General features: G+C 37.6%; 1 protein-coding gene across 1 annotated transcript in view; it reads left to right on the forward strand.

Annotated features, from left to right (window-relative positions):
• The window catches only part of LOC128514032 (intermembrane lipid transfer protein VPS13B-like), a 107,892-nt gene that overhangs the window by 41,573 nt on the left and 41,061 nt on the right, over positions 1-25,258 (forward strand). The window contains exons 20-34 of the mRNA XM_053487671.1: positions 3,506-3,618; positions 4,804-4,942; positions 5,775-5,902; positions 7,274-7,508; positions 8,435-8,661; positions 10,247-10,456; positions 11,382-11,550; positions 13,382-13,496; positions 13,631-13,688; positions 16,702-17,101; positions 18,052-18,169; positions 19,975-20,178; positions 21,355-21,481; positions 21,728-21,871; positions 23,591-24,251. Coding sequence (XP_053343646.1) covers positions 3,506-3,618; positions 4,804-4,942; positions 5,775-5,902; positions 7,274-7,508; positions 8,435-8,661; positions 10,247-10,456; positions 11,382-11,550; positions 13,382-13,496; positions 13,631-13,688; positions 16,702-17,101; positions 18,052-18,169; positions 19,975-20,178; positions 21,355-21,481; positions 21,728-21,871; positions 23,591-24,251 — 3,048 coding nt within the window. The remainder of the gene's footprint in view (positions 1-3,505; positions 3,619-4,803; positions 4,943-5,774; positions 5,903-7,273; positions 7,509-8,434; positions 8,662-10,246; positions 10,457-11,381; positions 11,551-13,381; positions 13,497-13,630; positions 13,689-16,701; positions 17,102-18,051; positions 18,170-19,974; positions 20,179-21,354; positions 21,482-21,727; positions 21,872-23,590; positions 24,252-25,258) is intronic.

Here is a 25,258-nt window from a genome sequence, read left to right on the forward strand (position 1 = left end):
ATAACTAAGAAAGGAATTTAAATGGCTGTATAAAAAAATATCAAACATTATTACTTTTTGAGCATTTACACTTCTCGAGATCATATGTCAGTGAAGCATAAGTAGACTGACTCGATCAGTGAAAGTTCACGGGTTCAGTCACTCTAATAAAGACCCTTTTAGGATTCACTCAGTGCCAGGTGATGGTATCAAAGCACTGATCCTTAAATATCATGTGCCTTGGCTTCTCCGACCACAATGTAGTTTAAATCAGCGTGGCTACTGCCAAGTAATCTGGTTACATTATGCCAATAAAACAGTTGTGTAAATATGAAAACCACTTGTTAGTGAGACTAATCAAAGAGGCTAGGGAGAATAAAATAGGACTTTAAAATAATGGAGAAAGGTCATGTGGTCTAATGAGACCAGATTGACCCTGTTCTAGAGCGCAGGGTAAGAAGGGAAGCGCATGATGCCATCATGCAATAGCGCTCACTGTGCAGTACAAACCTCTGGAGGCAGTGTAAGGGTCTGGTTTTGCGTCTCTCATTATACTGTAGATTTTTTTCTCCCCCAGTGGCATTGTCATTTTCCAGGACAACATACAAAGATTTCTTAGGCCTTTTACTTCTGGGAGAATGAAATATTTAGACACATGAGATAGAGTCCTGACTTTAACCTGATTGAAGATCTTTAGGATGATTTGAGGGCCAAAATGAATAAAACCCTGGACAGAACAAATGTTGTGATGTTGCATAAACTTTCAGAGACACTGCTACAGCGCATGAGTGCTATAATCAAAGCTAAGGCTCATCCAACAACATGTGGGGTATATAAATATTTTATATATAACTGTTTGGAGCAGCAATTAAGTGAAAATGGAAAGATGCACTGTGTCTGTGTAAACAGAAAGGTTGGGACGGTGTGGACTGGGGTTGTAGGTCAGCAAAAAAGAAAAAAAGCAGTGAGATTTTTGGAGTAGATAAGAATATAGAAGGTGAATCTGGGGAGAAAGTGACAAGTAGATAAATAAGTGACTGAGGGGAGTGGACGGTAGTAGACAGGATTTGTAGTGCCGTATGGAGGAGGAGATACTGGGGGAAAAAACACAAAATTACTCCCACTAAGCAAACACGCACCACTTCTCTGACAATCCTAGCATGCACTTAAAACAAAACTTAAACTCCTGTGACCCCAACAAAAATCAACAATGTAACTTCCCCAGTCCACTCACACACACTCGGAAATCTAACTCCTATCAATACACACATACCCTGTGCTCAATTAGCTCTTAATAGTCGTAGTGTACTGCCACAGGCCCAGTGGGAGGTAGGCTGCATGTTAACTCCCCCTTCAATTGCAAGGTCTCTGGTGACCAGTTGATAAGAAGCAGACATGAAGTGTAGTGCATGTGTGTATTCGGAGTGTGGATCTCTGTGTTTGTGCCCATGTTAATGTATGTTGATGAACTTTTATTTTAAAGAACTGAGAGCGATATTCATTAAGGCTTATAAAGTTACTGGAGAGGTGTAAAACTTTAGTGTACAGACAGCAGGTTTCATGAGGAGATGTCACATATTGTTTTATGTAACCTGGCAAAGAGGCTCTGAAGGTACAATATATCGTGAGTCCTTGGGTCATCATTAATCAGGTCCTGCTTCTCGCCTCGTTATCAGCAGCACAAGCATACCAAGACCCCCAGCATTCATTTAGCCAACAAAGATCCTACACTTGGATCTTGGACTGGAAATGCTGGAAACAAACCCTCCAAAATAATAATAAAAAAACCTCATATGTGTAAAATGTATACTGGCTTTTGGAAAAAAAGAAAAGAACGAAAAAACTAACTGGAATTATAATAACAAATGAGTTCAGTGCTTTATGTGTGCAAATGCTTTATAATGACTTGTATTTAAGTAAGATTATTTTGCTGGTATATTTTTGGTTTGATTTGCATCGTATATGAGTAATTACTGATTTAAGATGTTTATAACTGCTGCAGAACAGAAATTCAAAGCAAGTCCTGAGTTTTAGCACATTCTGGGATAGAGGTTCAAATCACAGCCTCACTTAGCACTGTCAGCTTTAGGAGTGCTGTACTATGGCTGACTTTCTTATAAGCTTATGATCTGTTTTTCATTGAAAGCAGAGTTTTGGCTTTCTGTTCACATTGTGCAAAATTCTGTGCTGTTGAAAATGCTAGTTCTTTTGTGTATGCTCAGGCATAGTTTTATACTGCTGCCAAACAAAATAAACATTGTCTCACTACCAACAAGTATTCATGCTCGTAAAATATGTTAGTGATATCCCAGCAGTGTCAAACGCTAAAAAGCTAAAACCTTCATTGCATTGTCCTTGCATATCTTTATCTTTTGAACATAAATGTGATTGAAATCAGCATTCCTCTGTAAAAGTGAGATGCACAGATTACATCGTTTAATCAGTTTGAGTAAAACCTCACATTTTCCTTTCTCTGCTTTTCATTTGAGCAGATGAAAACAGAATTTTGTAAACACCAGTAAAACTTGCCTGAGTGTCAGGAAAAGGTTCCCACTTTTAGAAAATTAGGTGTTTTTAAGATGGTTATTTTTAGGGTTTGTGATCATATATTTTATAACATTACTGCCCCCTGTAGCAATGTGTAGGTCTGTACACTGAAATACACATACTGTAAGACTTTGAATAAATTACTGAATCAGAGAAACAACCTTCAACACTTTTATTTATTTATTTATTTATTTATTTTGGGTGTCCAAACTATTTGTATTTTCTTTCTGCCATTACCTCATATGGTACCTCATATGTGCAATAATTACTGCCTCTCCTTTTTGGGGTGAGGGAATTTAATAACTCTAGGTTATTGTACTTTTATTCAGCTGTTGCGGACAAATTGGACTGTATTATAATTGTTAATTCTTTTTCCTTAGATCTGATAAAACTTTTCAAGTTAAGATTTTTTGTAGCTCAGGTACACCTCACCGTGGTGCTAGTAACACATTTTTATTTTTCATGATATATTTAGTCGTATATTTTTGTTCATTATTCTATCCTTTCGAACAGACTTGTGTTGTAGAGGTCCAACTGATTGTGTCCCTGCACGTTCTGTAAATCCAGTGAAGCCCTCCACTAAACACCTTATCTATGTTTAAAATAGATAATATCTCACCGACAAACACAGGTTTAGGCTTTGGCGCAGCTGAAATGCCATGTTGTCTGATGAGTTCAGATTGACCCAATTTCAAAGTGATGGGCACGTCAGGGTATGAAGTGATGCACCCATCATCATAATGTGCGCTGTGCAAGCATCTGGAGGAAGTGGTATGGTCTGGGTTTATTCAGTCGGTCAGGCCTAACCTCAGCAACTCTATGTGGCAATAAAATGAAGTCGGGTGACCTGAATGTACTAAATGCATACTGTAAGTGGATTCTGAAGTTACAATACGCTAGACTGACTGAAACTGATTTAAAATGGACTGGAGAAAATGTCACTTGGTTCATATTGTTTTTTTTTTTTTTTATGTTGTAGGTGCTGTATTGCTTGTTGGTGTCCAGGGCATTGCTGTAAATATGGATCCTGTTTTATCCACTTGGCTGCTGTACCACTCTCAGAGACCCACAACAAATCGCCAGACACAACAGGTATGACCTCTTTTACTGCATATATACACACTCAGGTCCATGAATATTTTCACACAGTATACTGGAGGTGAATAGTATAGTAATATTACTAGTAAATAATAAAAACATAAAATCATAAAACTGAACACAAAGTGCAAATGTTCAACATTAATTTGAGACCACATGTGGACATTTTAAATTGAAATTGGACAGTTTGCTACTCTGTCATTTTATGGCCTGGTGTTTTTCCCCTTATTTTTTATTTTTTTTTGCAAGTTAAAGGTTGAAGACTTCAAATTTGGAATCTGTTACTTTTAACCGTTGACAATGTCACGCTCACACTCAAAATCCAAGAGATAAAATGTGAGTTGTGGCCTAATTAAATATTTGCCACATTTTTCATTTCAGTAAGCTCAGAAACAGCAAAAAGCATAGAAGATTGTGACAAAAACTGGTGGGGTGAGACTATAAAGTCTTACTCTGTGGAAGAAATGGCAAGATGAAGGTTGGCAAGATGAAGGGAACTTTCCAGGAAGGCATATTTGTCTCAATAAACAATCTAGCAAAGGCTTTGCCAGAGTAAATACAAAAGTTTTCCCAGAGGATGTACACCAATAGTAATTCTCGCAAACAGAAAGACTAGAGTTTGCAGCTCAACATAATAAAAAGAAAAGTCTATACAATTCTGGAACAAAGACGATTAAATTGTACCAGAATAAAGCTCAGCGTCAATGCAGTTAATCCAGCTCCACTGGCATTCTTACATAGGTACATAAGGTAAATTAAAGGATATGCTTCAGGTCATGAGCTTGAAAGTTTGGAAGAATGTGCAACTCTAGGACTAATCCTGATGGTTTGAAACTTCTCCAATTTCACAGCATTTAACTTGACCACTGTTTTTAAATAAAATGGTATATTTGGTATGTCTGTCATAGTGGGTTCTTGCGTATAGATTAATTGCTAAAATTAATAAAAAATAATGTGTGCAGTTGTGGCCCTGGTTTTAAAATAGACATGATAGACATGAAAATTTGTACTTGTGTGTTACTCCAGTATTTTTTGTATAATCTTTTTGGGGAAAATATCCTTTGATGTTCACATATTCTGTGCCTCTTTTCTTGTTTTCTTTCTGTATAATTTTCAATTTAACTGTTTAAATATGTAAAGTATGTGTTGCTTATCTGCTATCCCTTTCACTCTGTGCAGACTGTTGGTAGTGGGTCTGTGTTGATGATGAAGACGAGGGAGGATGAAGCATCGGTGGCTAGTACTCCACTGGCAAAGCAGCTTTCCAATCAGGCGTCAGACTACATCAGCAGCCCGATGAAGACAAAGACCATAACCGGTATCTAACAGGGACAGGGCGACAGAGTAGCTGATTGAATTTGCTTATCATGACTGTTTTAATGAAAAAAAACAAAACAGGAAGGTTCATAACACATTCTCCAGAACGGAATTTTAACTATTTTCATTTAAAGTAATCGTTTAAAAAAAAAAAATTGCCTTTAAACATATAAAGGCTATTCTAGAGTTTATAGTGGTGTTTGACAATGGCATAATTTTTTTTTTCTTTCTAGCTGTGTTTATCTTGAATATGATTAAGTCTTAAGGTGTTTGTTTGCTTTTAAGTATAGATGTGTCCTAGAATGGTACAGAGGCCTTGAGGCCTTTTGTTGTATAATTATTTATTTTGATTTGATCGCATTTCCAAACCTTAGCAGTGATTAGAGCTTAAAATTGCTTTCCATAAAAACTATACTTGCATGCATCGAATGACATTATAATGTCACTATAATATAATGTAATGTAACCCAGGCTTGCAAGATTAAACTGACAAAATTCATTAAGTATGCCTAGTAGCCGGTAGGAGAAAGCAGAAGGATATAAACTAATCCATCAAGATGAAATGATGTTACTAGTTTGTTTTAATCTACTGCAAAGCACATCACAATTGCAATATGTGACAACATATCCTTTGTAAAAATGAAATATAACATGCTTAGAGCCATCACTTCATATTTTGCCTTGTGGCTATCTGTGTACATTTGTTTAGTCATTGTCTACTAAACAAAAATAAACTATAACAAGCTGTGTAAGGTTTAAAACCCAAAAATACAGGGATGTGGTGTCAAAATTGACTAAGGTGTCCTTACATGTTTGTGTGTGTATATATTTAGAGTCTCGTCCTCTTTCAATGCCATTGAAGATTACACAGTCAACAGCCGAGGGTTCAGCATCTTCAGATCAGTGGATAAAAAACCTAATCACACAGGCCTGGGATGCTGTGAAACGTCTCACACTGCAGGTAAACAACTAATTCATCATGTATAATTCATGAAAGATACGGTTTTTTTTTTTTCTTATCTTTACTCTCGAAGTACAAATTGTTTTAGTAGTTAATATCTTTTGTGCTGCTCTTTATGCCCAATAGCAACACCATAAAGAATTATCCTCAGTACTGCACACAAGGACAAGTACTAAACCATGACTGAAGATGCCTTTGTGGTATTTGTGGCAGTTGGGGGTTATGAAGCTCACCTATATTCTTTAAGATTAAACATTTTTTAAATCTATAAAAGTGGCCAGCCATGGTATGTGTGGGCCACAATTAATCGACTGATTGATTTTTTTTATCTGTAAAATCATTGTGCTAGTCTTTCTTCTCTTTACATTCTAATATAAGCAATCATTGATTCTCTTTTGAAAATGAGTAATTCCTAAACAGATGAGTTTGTTTATCTATGGTGGGATCAAAAATAGGATCTTGCACAACAGTCTGTTTCCATGGTAAAATGATATAACCCTGGCCAGTGCAGCTGCCATGCATTGATGAGTAAGATAGTTCTCTACCAACCCCGCAGTTCTAGTTTTGTTTGCATAAAGTAATCCAGGATTGAGTGTGATCCTATGTGCAGTGTATTTATTTAAACTGTTATCAAAAACTGATGAAACAGCTGAGGGTAAGTGGCTGTAGACCAAACCTAACCCCCACATAATACTTATATGCTCACACATCTGCAGACATTTCATCCCATGTTACGTAGTTAAGTGCAAAGTTTTAGTAGACCTGGTAAAATAGCTTTTCCTCATTTTCAGAATAAAGAGTTGTGTTTCTTGACACTTACAGTAGAGTATATTTATATATAGTTACTCGTCCTTTTTAAAAATTTGCCCGGGAGAACCATGCCATGGTTTAAATGAAATAAAATTCTGTTAATTGTATTGCCTAGGTTGTGCTGAAAAAAGGATGTGTATTACTCTAAACTGCACAATCCTGACCCCATTTGCCATACATAAAACAACAAATTACTATATATATAGTGTAGTTATATATAGTTTTGTTCTGGCAGATAATGCCCATTCTGAGGGCTACCACCGCAAGTATATTTCAGACCTGTGGGAAACAATGAAGAATGCAACCTCTGTGGTGACCAAATCTAACTTTTACATATTTTTATTTGCTCAGTTTGTTATATTGCAGAAAATAGACTTTTTAGGCCTTTATCCTAGATTAGAAGAAAATAAACATTTTAGGATGGCAAACACATTTCTTTCTAAGCACATAAGCTGTCTGTGTGTGTTTATCTCTTTATTGCCTTTTAAACATCTCAGTCATTAAAAATGCCTTCTCTGGGTCTTATTTATAAACCTATACTTTATGTGACCCCATTTACAGGTGGAGTTACAGTCATGCTGTGTGTTTGTGCCTAAGGACACCCTGCCATGTCCCTGCACCATTGTCTGTGGTGATATCCCAGGGACTGTGCGCAGCTGGTACCACAGCCAGGCCTCTATGCCAGGGACTTTAGTAATCTGTTTGCCACAAATCAGTGTGATGAGTGCTGGGCATAGGCACATGGAGCCCTTACAGGAAATTCCGTTCACTGTGTCAAAACCTGTACTGGAGGAGGGTATGGAGAACACACACACACACACACACACACACACACACACACATGTACAAAAATAATTAATCATGCAATTATTACTATATTTTATTCGCAAAAACACATTGACATTTAAAAGAGTAACAGGTGACTGAGAAAGGTGGAAAGTCTTTGGAAATAGAGATGAAATCAGGTGGGATTTCGTGATTTTGCATAATCAGATAGTGGACAGTGAAAATCACTCCATCTTATTATTAAAATGTAGACACTTGAAGACTGTCTGCTTCATGGAGGAAATGTGGCCAAAAGAAGCACCTAAATATTTTAAGTTGTACTGTAAAAAAATTAACCAAATAAACAAAAGCTATGTTTAATATCCAGTGGGGGAAATGAAAGTAGAAGCGTTTTCACACACAATGTGACAAATACTTGCAGGTTTGGGATTTAACAGCTCTGTAGCCATGAGAAAAATCATTGTCAATGAGATGAATGAAGGGGAAAAAAGCTTCAGTTTTATAGGGAGAATAAATATTAGACTTTTCATCAATGGAAAAATGTCATGTGGTCTAATGAATTGAAATTGTCCTTATTCCAGCGTTAGAGGAGAAGCACATGAAGCACATATTCTAAGACTCAAATTATGAAGATGAGAAATTATTTTCACACAGAAACTGCCCACCACAATGAGTGCCATATTCAAAGCTAAATAATTTTTACTTATTCACATTTCATATTTCACATGCCGTATTCAATAATGCCGTTTTCACTACAGTACATTCATATTTCACGTGTATTTAAAGCTCCCTAATTTTCACACATGAACTGGTCACCCGCAGTGAGTGTCGTATTTAAAGCTAAAAATCTAATAAAACTTTAGTGTGCAGCTATTTTTTGCCTAGGCATTAATAAAATATGTGTGTGTGTTTGTGTGTGTGTGTGTGTGTGTATAGGCGATGCCTTCCCCTGGACAGTGACAGTAGGCCAATTCAGTGTATATACATTGCTGGGTCATCAGTGCTCACTCTCTCTTCTGGAGCCAGTCGGCTGCACCTCTACCCTCGCTGTCACCTCCCACAAACTGCAGCCAACTTCCCCCTCTCTGGACTCCAGACATGCCTTTATCGTCTGCCTGCACGTAGACCTGCAACCACTTTTTTTGAAAGTCTCCAATTCACAGGTAGAACACAACATTTCCTACAATTCTACATTTAAATGCAAAACTGTCCTCTCATAATAGTGGAAACTGATTAGAAGTTCACTCTCTTATTACTGCTTGCTATAAGTATTAATTAAAAAGTATGGAGTCTTAAGGATTGAACCAAGGATCAAAAAATATTGGAGTGTTATGACTGTTACAGAGAAAATGCCAAGACCCTTTCTCTTAAATTTTTGTTTTTTTTTGTTTTTAATAATATGATGTTTTACTTATGTAATCTATGTGTATGTCTGTCTCTCTCTCTGTGGTTCCTGAGGGCTTCTATATAAATGTTTTTTCCCCACTTTTTGTTTCTTATGTCCAATGTTGAGATAGCGTTTTTGCCCGCAAAAATGTCAGGAACAACAAATTAATCTAAAGGGCATGTTTATTAAACTCATACATACAGTATACTGTATACCAATCTCTACATACTCTTATGTCACTTCAGAATCGGGTTTTATTCGCCAAGTACGTTGAGACACTCTTAGCTCTTAGAGTACAGACAAACATAAAACAATGTACCAAAAAAAAAAACCATTTGTACACAGTAATTACACAACGTTTTGCTTGTGATTAATTACGATTAAAGGACATGGGAGGATCTCTAGGAGTATGTGCAGTAGTGTACATAAAGGGATTGTAAAGTAGGGCAAGTAGTCCTGTGTGCCTCATATGTACTATACTAGGTAGTGCAAAAACAAAGTAGTATAGTAGTAGTGAAGTCATGTGCATGTAGAGAGTTTGATGAAGGCATGGTGGTGCTTTTACACAACATACAGTATGATACTGGATGTTCGATAAGTGCAAATAACAATTATTTAAAGACGGTTGTAAGACGGTTGTGCAAATAATGATTTGCACAACCATTTATTAGACTTTTTTTCCCAAACAACAGGAAGAGCATAATGTAGCTAACACTCAGCATTGTTAGTATTTATTCTTAAGATGTGTACATGGGATGAAGTTTTTCTCTAAAATGATTTGAAAGTTTTCTTTTCAGTAAGGGGTACCTTCCGTCATAATCCTTGAAATATTGCTGAATCCTTGAAAATTGTTGGATAACTTGCAGAAGAGATGTACAGTATCTGTCCCTGGAAACTGTACACATAATCATTCACAAACACCACTAGCACATTACAGGAACTCTGATGGAAAATATTGCCACGTCGCCTCGGACCTCACTCATTAAAGGAACTCCTTAAATGCCAGTGTTTTAGACGTGAAGTAGGCAGTCTGATCATGACTCCGGCGTACTGAAAAAACTTTCTACTTTCTGTGTATCCAAGCACTAATGAAAGTCTGCGATAACCGCATTTGTGCAGCAGGGGATTAAATAGAGACATAAAGCGTGTTTTTTTATTCTCTTGTTTTCTGTTATTGTGTACAATCAGAAGTCCTGGTTTGACAAAGTACCAACATCAGAATTGGCGCAGTGTGTACTTTGTAGCAAAATCTTATTATTCCAACATGGGATACTCACTGCTGCTTGTTATTTTTGCACACCAATATTCAACAATGACATTTATTTAAAAACTGATAAATTATTCTTTTTGCTCATTTCCAGGTACAGCTGTTATATGAGTTGTATCTAAATTGGAGCAGTTTTTGGGACTGTCTGCAGAGAAGAGGAATATTGTGGCATGCATCTGGCTTTCAAGGGGAAATTCCTTCTCAGCCTGCTGGACCCACCTCTCCGTTTCACAGCAGCGCAGGCACCATTCCTCCTGATAATGGCAGTGTCAGTCGTTCAGCTGACCCGGGCTCCCCCACAGAGGTCTGTTTTACATGTGACACACTCAGGGCAGCCAGGCCAGCTCTGGAAATGTGTTTGTCTCAGTAACATGGTTCAGCATAAACTAAGAATGTGTTCTGTTAGGGCCGTGACTTTGACACACTGACTTTGACACACAGAAATTGTCCACCTTCATTAAAGACCATGTTTACTTTGAATCTGGCATTTATTCTGAATTAGTGATATTTTAAAACAATGAAAAATAAATAAAAAATGGTTTATGCTTCTACAGTAGATGTATATTTGTTTCTTTGTGTCATAATGCAGAGAAGGGCCATGGTCATGTTTTGTACCAAATTCATGACAGAGAGAATGCAGACAGGTAGAACCCGAAAGCAGGACGCAACAGAATCAGATGTTTGCCTTTCGAAATATTAATAAAAGTCGAGCAGCACACACATTCTGAATACAAGGTGAAGTTTAGTTATAGGAGGTCTAACAGAGGTCAGAGATTCTCGGCACTGATTTACAAACGAGACACTGATTGACAGGCGAACCTGTAATAGGAAGTTAATAAGAAAACTGGGGATATGCCTGTTAAGCTGTGGCCTCTGCATGGTGATTGCAGGCAGTCTTCTGAAGTCAGTGACGTTGATGGAGATCACGTAAGTATCTCAGTAGGTGTCTTGGTAGAGAGAGTTACCCCTGTAAGGCAACACTTGGTCGAGGAGTTAGGAGCAGATTTGCCAAACTCAGAGAGAGAAAAAAATTACTTTAATGTTGTAGTTATGTGGTAGATCTGTAGTTATTTTTACTTTAATTAGATCTTCTTTTTTAAACCACTCTGATTACCCCCAGTCTTGTATGAACAAGCCACAGTTCACCCATGGCCCAGTTCACAGTTAGGCCGAATTCACATGTAAATATGTACTAGTTCATGAAAATATCATGACTATGTGTTATTCAGGGTGGCTCTGTTCCAACCGGAGAAGACCCATCCTTCTGTGAACCTCTAACTTTAGAGCAGAAGACGAGCACGATTGGTGGGGCCAGTGGGAAGGTTAGTTTGTGGATGCAGTGGATGCTGCCCAAACTGACTGTCAAACTTTTTGCTCCAGACCCAACCACAAAGACAGGTAAAGTTGTATGCCTCTTATTTTTTCTTGTACTATGTCATCATTAAGTAACTACCATTAATGATACATGCAGTATGGGTTTAGTCTGTAGTGCTCATTATCTTGGAGTTCTTAGGCAATTTTTATCCACAAGAAACAGGTGGGGAAATATAATTCAGGATGTCAGCCATGACCTCTGAGACTGAATTGTGTCTGAATGCTGAAGACCTCCCAGCCGTGCTGATATTCAGCACAATAGTATAGACTGTGATCCACAAACAACATTTATTACCAACAGATTATAATTATTTTCCTTATTTAAAACATAGAGGTGGTTACTTATATAAGTCTATATATTTCCACTTATCCCACTTTAGAATATCAGCTTTGGGGTAAAATCCAAAAAGGATTAAGCGGAAAGTTAGTGTTTTAGAGTGTACAATCCTTTGTCACATACTGTTCCAAGTAGGGCCCTTGGTCAGGGCGTGGAGAGCAATTTGGAATTCAGCCTTGTTTTACGAGCTTTTAGCTTTGTAGCCGTACATAACAGAACATGGATGGTTCAGGGGTATTTTAGAGTGGCTTAAAAGCAATTATTAAGAAGTCAAAGTTTTTTCAAGATGATTCAACATTATCAGACGTGTCCTTGCTAAAAGTGCTTCTGGAACTAGTTTTGAATGTGGTTCTTGGCAGGCAGTTGCTCTCTGTTCCATACCAACCTACTTTCACCCATGCTATGATCGACAGTTAGTGTATTAAAAGTTATTAGAACACCTGGGAAGCGGAGTGATACATAGTTAAATGTCCCAGTGGTCTTACCGTCCATTATCACCACACATAGAAGCTAAACAACTAAATTAATTATAGCAGAGCACCAAATTTACAGAGAGTACTACCGTGAAATAAACAAACTTTACTTTTGTACTGTATGTGTGCTTGACACTGATAAAGGTTAATTTCTCAATATTTTATGTAATTTGCAAGCATTAAAAAATAAAACAAAATATGAATACTGTTTATGTAACAAAACATGATTAGTATGTTATATTATGTATGTAATATGTTTGATTATGATTGTACAGTGGGGTAAAAAAGTATTTAGTCAGCCACCATTTGTGCAAGTTCTCTCCCTTAAGAAGATGAGAGAGGCCTGTAATTTTTATCATAGGTATACCTCAACTATGAGCAACAAAATAATAAGAAAAACTCAAAAATCGCATTGTAGGATTTTTAAAGAATTTATTTGCAAATTAATTTCGTTTTGTTTAAAGTATTGTTTGTTGCTACATTTTAAATAATATTTGTTACTGAGTAAAAAATTAATAAATAAAAAAAAAATATATATATATAAAAAAAAATAATAATGACAATGCAATGAGTAGGGAAAAAATGCACCCTGGAAACCATTTCACTAATTGATTGATGGACAGGGAAAACAAATGCGCTAAGTTCACCAGAACGATGGAAACGGACAAAACAGATGGCAGTAATGCAGACCCAGCTGAAAGCGAAATGCCATCAAATTCTTATGAAGCAAACCCCTGCCCATATTTAAGCGACCATTTCAATTTCAAGCACAAGAAAGGCAACAGCTTCATTATGCGAAGGTGTTCCTTCAGTTGAAAACAACTAGTTTGAGATTTATAGCTGCTTGTCTTTTTTGAACTACACTAGAATCCCCCATCCCACCCCCCCGCTGTTAAAAAAAAAAGTAACTTTATAACTTCTTCTCCGAGTTTTAATGACTTCCTTTTTACAAAATTTGATTACTTTTCCCACCTTTGGTTGTGTATATATATATATATATATATAATATATAAAACATATTTTTCTATATATATTTTTTTAACAGAGATCTGTGTGCTCGGTGAACTGGAGGATCTAAGTGCATCAGTGGACATGCAAGATGTGTACACAAAACTAAAATGTAAAGTGAGCAGCTTCAACATTGACCATTACAGAAGAAGGTAGGACCCATGTGGAGACTAGGAAATGGAGAATGCTTAAACAATGAACAATGTGATGCATTGTTTGGTTAAAACACCACTGGCTATGCACTATTATACTGAGTTTATGTGATGAGATTAGCTTTATGTTTTAGACCAGGTGAGGCTGACTGTTTTGAAGGAGTGATTCTACAGTGCAAGGAGAAAGCAGTGGTGAGATCCTGCAGTTCTAGAACTTGCTGATAAAACTGCACAGAGGAACAGACACAGTTTTTTTGCAGCACAAGAATGCAGTGGAATGCAGCAGTGTGTATTTTACCACGAACCCCATCCACAGACTGCATATGTGCTGCAGACTGACTGCAGAAAGTTCCAAAAGTGCATTGCAGTGTTTGTCTCTTGCGTGGTTCTCCCTGCATCTCCTCTGATTAACTGAGCTGGTTCATGTAATTACTGTAGTTGCTGATTCATTCTCTTGGTGCTGAAGATTGGTTGAGGCTGGGTGGTTTTGTTTGTTCCTGAAACTTACTTGGTGGTGTTTACTGCTCACCCTTGATCACATTTATCATCTTCATTTAAGCACAGCTATTCGGCATAAGAAATGTATGTTTTTTTTTTCCTTGCTAGTGAGGTTCAGATAAAAAGAAAAAAAAAAACATCCAGTTTGATGATCGTATGTTTTAATCATCTTGAAGATAAAGCTTTAAAAAGAGTAAAAAGTAAAATGAGCATTCAACGTTTAAGATGATAAAGGTAGGCATAGTATTACCAGCTATAGAGATTGTTATTTGCAGTGGCAGTGTGTATGCTGGCAGCATGAATCGCAGTAGACTTAATTCAATTCAACTCAGTCCAGTTTCATTTGTATTGTGGTTTTAACAATTGTCAATGTCACGAAGCAGCTTTACACAACTAAAAGAAATAGTGGATCCACTTAGGTGGGTGGTGACTTCATTTTGACTTGTATAGTATGTATAGTAAATCAATATTTATGTATAGTAAATTGATATTTATATAAAATACATTTCAACATTTGTTTTATTTATTTTCATTATTGTGTAGACTTTCAGTTTTAATTAAAAAAAAATATTGAATTCATTTTTCTTTACAAAGTACCTTCAGTTTTATAGGCTCAAACTAATTAGGTAAATTATCATGACCATGAACATGAAGATTTTTTTAATACTTAAAGTCTGGAACTGTCAGGCTTAGTTATCATCTCACTAGAACCCAGTTTAACTGCTTTTACGTATAATACTAAAGATAAAACTAAGAGACACTGAAGGCAGCTATAGTAAAGGCCTGTCAAAGCATCTTAAGGGAGGAGACTTCCTCTGAACGTCCTAGATGTTTATGTTGCGTTTTATAGTGGCGCTTGATTGACTTCTACACTGGCGTTCGTTTGGCTCTGTCTAACGCCAGCCTGCAGCCCAAATTGTAGTTTGTGTGTTTACCTGTGGGGGCAGTGTCGGAAACTGGATATGAAAGCCCTTGTCGTTTTATTTAAGGTGCCTCCTTTAGATATGGACCATTTTGCTATATTAGACATTAATCTTCTTATTTTAAAAATTCTCATAATAGGGAGAGAAAAAATCACCGCCGCTACTGGGTTTACCCTCTGACTGCACAACGGCAGATTAAAGGAAGTTTTTGTGGTTTATGAAGAAATGCGAAATTTTTATTTTTTAAACATTTTATTTAGTTTTTTTTTTCAAATTTCCCTATGTATAGCATGTGGGATCATGGGATATATCCCGTCCCCCAAAGCGTAAAATGAACGCTTTTAAATCCTTGCCTTCGTTGGGATTTGAACGCCAAGAAAAAGCTGCATGCAATGTTTTTTTGATGCCGTATAAACGCGCAGCTGTTATCCCCCATATTCTGCTTTTCCAGTCTTTCTGGAACAAAAAGCAATAGGAGAAAGCAAATTTTAATCTGGCCTTAATGTTATTGAGTCTTTCTAACAGTTTGCATCTTGAAATAAACCCTGTGTGTTTACACAGACTGCCATAATGATACACATATTTAGTTTAGAGTATTTAGTGTATTGAGCCTGAAAAAAGTAATCACTTACTATGTTTAATTCCTGTATTTTTTATTAAGACAATTGCATTAAGGCTGCAAGTAAACCTTAATCACATCTTGCATATCGTAATATACAAGGACAGTAAAATAGGAAATATAGCACAAACATTTAAACTTTATAAGGATCAAAAAAGATCCACTCATAGACAGTTAGAATATTGCTGTAAAAACTTCCATTTAGGTCTGCTGATGGCCTTTTTGCAGAGCAAATCATCTCCTTGATGTGTCTTTAATTTCACCATACTGGAGCTGCTTCATCTCTTTTCAGTGTTAAAAATTCATGAAAATCTTGTCTTTTTACCTTTTACGCCCCCCCCTCCTTTTAAAACCTTGTAATGGGGTTCTAGTGGGAAGGCTGGTCCAATGTGGCCAGGTGCGTGTAGTGGGGTGCTGCTATCCTGCACGGACAAATTGAACCGACGTACCCTGCTGCTTCGCCAAGCCAAGCACCAAGACCCTTTGAGCCACTTCTCTGCCTTCTTTTCTCCTGTAAGCGCTTCTGTTTCCTCTCTGTTTTGGCAATCTAGAGTTTCCAGCAGCCTACACAAACTGAGCACAGAACATTACGGATTAGTCTGTACACAATTTCAAACACTTCCCAAGTTTTGGGCTAAAAATGTAAATGGCTGAATTTAAAATCAAATTCTAAAGCCAGACCTTTGTGTGTTTTTGCAGTAGGCTTTTGGATGCTCAGTTTCCTTAATATGCAATCAGGCAAATCTAATGAATGCTTTGCAATTTTGTTTATCCTTTACAAGTTCATGTTTTTATGGTGTGTAAAAAAGTGCTGGAAAAATTGTTAATACGAATTGTGTTTTAAAAATAAATTAACTTTGACAATAGGGACAATGAAAGTGATTTTGCATGTATAGTATTGTAAGTCCTGTGACATAAAATTGAGACATTTGTACATATATATAAAAATTTTTACTTTATTTCATCACTAAGTTTAAACTGGTGTAAGTTCAGGGTTTACCTTTTCACCTTTTTTAAATTATTAGTTATTAAATGTTCTTTTGTATTTAAAGTATAGTTATTAAATGTAATTTTTTTTGTCTGATCTACTCCTATTTGTTAACTTGTTTTTTTTTTGGAGGGGAAGTAAGACTAGAACTATAATAAAAGGCTCTTTGTTGAACAGATGGCAGCAAAAGCTTTGGAGGCATGTCACCAGCCTCATGGCTTCCTTTCACTGACGTACACACAGGCCGTGACCTGCAATGTCCTCCATAAGCTAACAGCACGACAGGAGAGAATAGGACCCCAGAGGCTGAGAAGTAGTGGGTCGGACAGCTCCCCACAGCATCTGCACGAAATCCTGCTGACTGCTCAGCCGTTTGACCTGGTGCTCTCATGCCCTCTGCTGGCCAGCATAACCCAGGTGTTCCATACAGTATCGCCCCCACCTTCCAGACGGACAGTCAAAGAGTACCGGTCAGCTGGCCAGCCAATGAGAGGGCGTGCCTTCTGTTCAAGCAGTCTGCCACTCATCTATGTTAATACCAGTGTGATCCGAGTCTTCTGCCCCCTTCAGGACAGCAGTGAGTTATTTATACAGTTAAACCTTGGATTGTGAGCAAAATTTTATTTAAAAGCATGCTTGTATATCAAAGCACTAGCAATTATTAAAACGAATATCCACATAAGTAATAATGGAAGCTCGGATGATTCGTTCCACAGCCAAAAATATTCATATAAAAATTATTCATTTAAAGTATAAGGTAAAAATAAAACAAATTAATCTTCACCTTACCTTTGAATCGTGGCTGAAATAAAAGGAGAGGAGGAGGGGGCCTACTGTGTATGGCGACTTTCTCACACACACACACTGAACAGAATCGCTGCTCTGTCAGAAAAACATCTGTAACAAGGAATCTCTGTAATGACACTTGCTTTCGCCTACTTTTGAGGATTTCACGGACATGAGACGTTGCATTGTCGTTAAACAGATTAATCTCGTTACTAATACAGAAGTTTTAACCTAAGCATTTTTCTTTACACAGGCCGTTGTTGCAGGCTGTTGTTACTAAGGAATAGTCACTACACTTGGACACAAAAAAATGCTTTACATGCACGCACACACATGGTCACAATGTAAATAGTACATGTGTACACGGATGTTGACTATACGAGTGACTTACAGTATGCGCACTGAGACTGAGCATTGGAGACGATTACCCACAATCCCACAGCACGAGAGAGGAAAGAACCATTGTCTTAGTTGTGATCACGTGAAGCTTAGCATACAAATTGCATGCGTACTACTCGTATATCATAATGTTAAATATATAAGACCTCGCTTGTCTAATAAAGCTAGAATTTATTTTTAAAATCTTGCAAAACACTCGCAGACCGAATAACTCGCAATCCAAGGTTACACTGGGTAGGGATTTAACCAATGCCGGCTATATACAGTGCCCTTTGCTTTCTTATAAATATTTAATAAGACATTAATTGTTTGCAACTGATGATTTGATGTTTGACTATGCAGATTCCAACCTAAAGGACAAGACGGAGGACACACTTGTTCTCAAGATAGGATCAGTCAGCATGGCTCCTCAGGCTGATAATCCTCTCACCCGAACCATACTGCGAAAAGATATTTACCAGTGAGCAGGCACACACACACACACACACACACACACACACACACACACACACACACACACACACACACACACACACACACACACACAAAAAAAAAACACCTTCATATGATTTTGTATTAAATTGGTTTGTTTATTGGCAATTGGTTGTTTGGATAATTGATTAATTGAGTAATTCTGACAATATCCTATCAGAAATTCAGTTCTGAAAAGAAAAAACATTTGTGGAGACACACACATATCACACTGGTGATGAACAACAACAAAAACAGCATGCACACCCCACTGCATATACAATATCATATTGGATTCATTTTTCATTGTAGTGCCATTTGTGAGATGTCAGGATATTGTGATCACTGGTTGTTTAAATATTGATTATAGATTTTACAGTTTTAAAAAGGCCCTTAATTGACACCAAATTCCTACAGTAGCTTTTCTACTTTTCCTGTTCAACCTACTTGTAAAGTACATTACATTTTAGTTTGTATATTTAAGCAATGTTACACTAGAGGCAGAGCTCTTGTGCATGATATCAGCATGTGATATACACTGAATAAGTAAAAAACAACAAACAAAAAAGCTTATATTATTCGAAAATAATAATAATTCTTGATGACACAGATTCCCCTTATTCGGCTTTTTTTCAACAGCTGTCACTACACAGAACTTGTTTCACAACATATCCCTTATTGTTTTTAATGTTAAATGTCTATTCCTAATGCATCACCCTGCATTGCCACTCTTCCACTCTTCAGTTGAGGAAACCATACTGCAGATATCACATACTGTAGTCCCTGAACCTTTTTATTTAACTTTTCCACACTGCCAATCTTCCATTTACAGTAAGACCTGTTAACTGTTAACAAAACCGAAGTGCAATATTACAATATACTTTTCCAGTATACCAATATACTTTGTGCAAACCTTGAGATGCCTGACTCACCCTTTATCTTGTTGGAGATGAGCAATGTTTGGAGTGTAATCTTACTAGGTTGGTCCCCGAGTGACGCAGTGGTAAAGTGCTTACCCCATCATCCACAAATCGCCAGTTTAATTCCCGGGTGATGTTGTAGCCTCGCCTCCCAAGCTGGAGGAAGTTTGGCCAAGCCCTTTCACAGGGGAGGGATATAAGGTCCCCTGCGGTCTCACATCAATAACGGCTCTAAACCAATCACAGGCGTCTGCGGAAGGAGCAGATAGCTCCTCCCTCAGAGTGTGTTAGCGTCACGTTGCTTGGAGGAAACACGTGATAGTCTTCGGCCCCTCCTGACTGGTAGTAGTAGCCTTGATGTGAAAGTGGCCTAATGATGGATGGGAATTGGACACGACTAAAATAGGAAGGAAATTGAGAAAAATACCTAAAACATTATTTTTTGATTTAATCTAGACTTATTGTACATTTAGTTTATTATTATTTTTTTTTAACTTTGATGTGATTTGTAGATTTGCTCCTTGTCTGTGTGCTGCCCTTAGAATGATTTGCTCCAAAGTTGCTCCTTTGGAGAACATTGAGCTCTTGATACCAACAAAAAGTGCCTCAAATGTACTCCCCTGTGTAGCCCCTTCACACACATATACAGTTGATCTGCTGTGGTCTCCACAAATGACCAGTGAATCAGTTTGCTAGTTCACAATCTAAGAGGCTAACTTAAGTCATTCAACAATGAGCAGGTCTGCAGAGTGGAGACAGTCAAACTCCGTATTCCTTAAAAAAATGTTCTGTATGTTTAAGACTAAGGGTTGATGCAACTACACTACAATATAACACTAAACTGTTAACCTTGCTGTCCTCTCCCTATCTTCAGGAGAGCATTGAATCTGGGTGTTTTGCGTGACCCAGGGTCAGAGGTGGAGGACCGTCAGTATCAGATTGACCTCCAGAGCATCAATGTGGGCACTGCACAATGGGGGCAGCTGCAGCCTCAGGGAGAAGGAACGAAGGGCAGCACACCACCGGAGGGTGAAAGAAGTTCACAAAATCCAGCACTGGAGTGGAATATGGCCAGCAGGTACAGTATCTCCTACACCATCTGTACCACACCATTACAGGTGGTTCTAAGGTTGGAAGATCTTTCATAATTTAGGCAGTCGATATGAAGCTGCCAAGAAACTTGCAGCCATTTTAAGTTTACACCTGTCAGCCAAAAACAGGAATTTGAGACTATCATGGACACAGGCTCACCCAAACAGCATCAGACTTTTCACAGAGGTTGGTGTACTGTGCGTACAGAGATGCTTTTCTGCTCATCGAGGTAAAGAGTTACTTACAGTATAGACATCCTGCCAGCTCAAATCAGCCCATCCGTCCTAACAACCTAAAGTTACAAATAAAGTCAAACCTTGGATTGCGAGCATATTTTGTTCTGGAAACGTGCTTGTACATCAAAAAGCTTGTATATCAAAATGAATTTTCCGCACAAGAAATAATGGAAACCCAGATGATTTGTTCCACAACTGAATCCCGACAGAGCAGTGTTTCCGTTACTGTGTGTTTGTGCGCACATGCACGCGCATGTATGTGTGAAGTTGAAATAAAACGAGAGGAGGAGGGAGGGGGCTAGTGTGTATGATGGCTTTCTCACACACGCATACGTGCAGGCACAAATAAACACACACAAACAAACACTGCACTGTCGAGAAACTTCTTTAACAAGGAACCCCTTTCCACGCGCGTGTGCACACCCTAACAGAAACACTGTGTTCTGACAGAGAGAGACTGGATCTTTAACATGGAACATCTCTAATGACACTTGCTTTTGCTTTATGTGTGCGCGCGCACACACACACACACACACACACACACACACACACACACACACGGTCACAATGTTATAATAAACAAGCATGGAAGCCGATTACCCACAGTTCCGCAGCGCGCGCGAAAGAGAAGAAATATTAGCTCAGTTGTGATCACATGATGCTCAGCAGGCAAAGTGGATAAGTATTACTTGTATATCAAGCTCTTGCTCGTTAATTGAGGTAAAATTTATGTAAAAATTTTGCTCGTCTTGCAAAACGCTGGCAGACCAAGTTACTTACAATCCAAGGTTTCACTGTAGCTGGTTTTTCTTTTGTCCAAAACAGAACAAAATGTCCAGCCAACAGGAAATAATGGAATAAGGAATGCTTAAATCATGCTATAAACAGAAGAGTAATTTTGTATTACACTTTGCGTCTTTATTTAGTATTCAGAAGCACCAGGAAAGGAGAGCAATCCTCACACCTATCCTTACTGACTTCTCCGTACGCATCACTGCCGCTCCTGCCATCATCTACAGTAAACCCGTCTCCTCTGACAACAGTACAATAGAGGTACAAACAAGACATACATTTTTTAGAAACAAGTAAATGATAGTCATGGATTTATACCTTATCTGTTACACCCATTTACATTTACAGTATTTCTACCAACATTCATATTTTGGTTTGTTACAGTATATGGTGTACAAACTCTGGAATGAAACAGGGACATGTGGGTGTGTCCCAGAGTCTATCATGGTACTGAACGTGTGTTTACCACTTTACTATATCTCCGTCCCATATTGTTTTTCTCTGTAGGATATTGTGGTATGTGGACACAGTCTGGAGTTGAATGTCACTTCAGCCCTGGAGATGTTTCTAAGTTTGTCTCAGGTGCAGCTCATCCAACAACTGATACTTTCCAACATGGTTATTCTTGGGTCTTCAGAAAAAATCTCAGAGGTAAACAACAGAACAGAATTTTACCATACCTCCAGATAAACAAAAGCAGTTTATTAAAATTAACCCTAAATGGCCACTTGTCTTCTTGAAGGTGTAGTTAAGTCTTCTAATGCATAATGTCCCAAATGGACAATGTGGATTTTCTGCGACCCCAAGCTTTGACCACCATACATTGTTGCTGTTGTCGTTGTTAATAATCATAATATTATTATCTATAAATATATAATACAACTGAAAAATAATTTGGGGTGACATAAGATAAGTACTGTAATAGAACTCAAGATGGTTTTTGGAATTTTTGTTTGTCTGTTTCTTTGTGCATGCATTATGTAAAAACTACTGAACGAATTTTAATGGGGTTTTCACTGCTATATTTGCCTGAGCTTGAGGTAACATATAGGCTTTTTTCATTGCAGTTGGCCCATGTGAAGAGCTATGCTAATTTGACATTTAAATGAAAAATACACTTATACAGTATGATAAAAAAAATCAACCTTGAAAAAAGTATTAGTTCATCTCAAAATTCAACAGATGGCGCTGTACATTTTTAATACATTTTTGCACAATCGTGTGCAATTGAAATCTATGTGAACTAAGTTGTGGCCTCATCTAGTTATTATTATTATTATTATTATTATTATTATTATTACTGTATTATTTGAATTCCAGCTTTATAATATAGGGCTAATATTTGATCAGAGGCACTTTTAATAAAATATTTATATGTGTTTATCTTCTGTATTAGTCTTAATCTTGAAACCTGACATAAACAGACTGAAAACCTGCATCACAGTCTACGTTAATTTCTGTATGGAAAGCATATTTTACTTTAAAGAGGCAAGTCACTCAAGGTAGTTTTTCACAGGAAGAAAATAACCTTTAAAGTCAGGCCCAGTCTAGTGTCTAAGACTAGGCCCAGTCTAGTATAGTGTAAAGTTAAAAAATCTCCACAAGCAGGGATGGACCTCCTACTGCACAGCCGGTGGTTACTATTACAGTTACATACTGGACTGGATACATAATACCGAAGCAGTCCACAGGAAGCTACAGAGCAGACAGTATTCTAGTTTCATTTGGGCTGTAAAATAACTTTTATTGGTCTAGTCCTGGCCCATGGTCTGTTTGACATCCCTGATGTAGAAATATATTTCACAGAATAAACAGCAAAGAAACAGCAGCACCCAAATCTTGGGCAATTTGTGTTGTTTGTTTAAGCTCTTTGTTTTTGTTTAACATGTATTTGATTCTGAGGTTACATTCAATTTAATTTGTGTAATTAAAAATAATGATTAATTACAAAATTCTGAAAGAATTTATTTGATTTAAATTGCCTTTGCATTTTGATTGTTATTAAAGTTGTTGCCAGAACATACTTTACTGTACTAGTCCCAGGCTATTGGAGCATATTTGTGAGGGCTGTACTGGACATCTATTGAAAACTAAAGCTATCATCCAGTTACAAAGAACTTACAGAAGCATGTGTACCTGTTGTGCAGCGGGGAAAAAGTTAATAAATTATTATTAAATGCTACAAACAGCCTTTTCTTTACTCTGCAGTCATTACAGAAAATAAAATCCATTTTAAAATCTGTTTTAGAATGCTTAAATATAAATATTGAATTTTAAAGTAATAATATAGAACATTGAAAGTTTTTTTTCTTTTTTTTTGACTAAAGTATTTTTCCGTTTTCTTCTCCTCTGTGTATTTTGCATGTTTAGAAGAACAGGCACAATCTTCACCGGGGAAATGTATGTGCTGCAGGATATGTGGAGACTTCGAAGATGAGTAGCGTCCCCTGTGGTCAAGACAGTGGCTTTGGCAGTGACAGTGAACATCTGCGCTTTCTTCATTATGACCAACAGAGCACTACTAGTCACCGCCAACTAACATGCCTCTCTCGCCAACCTACCATCACTAAGAATCTCTCCTTCATTCCTTTTGACATCTTCCTTACTGCCAGCAGCCTCACTCTCATGACTTATATAATGACCCAGTCTTCAGGATCTACTGCAGAACCCCCTGAACATCTAAGCAAGAAATTGATAAACATACCTAACGATGATTCAGAACACATGGAGCCTCGGGTGCCTGACTTGGCCACAGGAGCAGACCTGGTCAGTTCGTCTCTAGGGGCAGGATTTCTCATGTTGGAAGGTTTGTCCTCACCTAGCAGGGAGCATTCAAGAAAATCACTGGGCGTTACCGTTGTCCGACAGCCTGGGAGACGAGGTGTGGTAGGTGGCCTGTTGCAGCCACTTCTTTTCCTGCAGCTCACACAGCCATCAACACTACTTAGCTGCCACCAGCGCAGACAGCGCTTGGAGCTCTCGCTGTTTGACCTTACATTGAAGGGCGTTGCCTCTGATTATGCTCAGCTGGGTAGGCCACCTTTTTACTTTTCGCTCAGACTGTTTTTTTTCACATTTCACATTTCACTTTTGTCTCATTCTGTGTTATAGTCTTATCTCTTAGTCCTCTGTATTGCTTATCTATAAAATGTTTAGTTTTCAGCATGTATAGGCACAATGAGTGTCCAGCCAAAGTTGCCAAAAAAGTATGCAGGGTTCATTAAGGAACCAAACAAACGATACTTAAAATAATAATAATATATGAAAAAAAAAAATTTATATACAATACAAATCTTCTAAAAATGACAGCATCAATGTGGCATGACATGTGGGCGACCAGCCTGTGGCACTGCTGAGGTGTTGTTCAGGGTCAGGTTACTTTTATAGCAGCCTTCAGCGCATCTGACTTCTTGGGTCAGGTGTTACTTTTCTTCCTGGCCAGCAAATCAGTTAGTTTTGGTTTTGGCACTGTTGACAGATGCTAAGTCCTGCTGGAAAAGCATCTCTATAAAACCTGTCAGCAGACAGAAGGATGGAAGTGCTCTAAAACCTCCTGGTGGACGACTGCATTGACTTCGATGCACTGACTCTAGCCTCCACTACTTGTGAAGCACTCCCAACTTCTTGAATCGTCTTTGCTTGAAAATCAAAAGGCTGTGGTTGTCCCTGTTGCTTATACACTTTTTTTTTTTTTTTACCAAACTTTTGCCTTCCAGTCAACTTTCCATGAATATGCTAAGATACAGGATTTCGCGAACAGCTGCCCTTTCAGCAATAACCTTCTGTGGCTACCTTTCTTGTGGAGTGTATCAATGATCAAGGCAACAGTCTTCCTCATGATTGTGGTCGCAAATTAGACAAAGAGTATTTACAATATTTCATTCCAGCTCAAAATGAATTATTCACATTTTTGAGATCTTTTTCACAATATTCCACTTTGTTGGCATACACTTTATATAATTTGTTTCTGTATGAAATGTTGGATCAATGTTTGAAGTTCTCTATATTGTAGAACATTAGATGTGCTGAAGTGGGAGA

The sequence above is a fragment of the Clarias gariepinus genome, chromosome 26, assembly GCF_024256425.1.
Source record: "Clarias gariepinus isolate MV-2021 ecotype Netherlands chromosome 26, CGAR_prim_01v2, whole genome shotgun sequence".
Lineage (NCBI taxonomy): Eukaryota > Metazoa > Chordata > Actinopteri > Siluriformes > Clariidae > Clarias > Clarias gariepinus.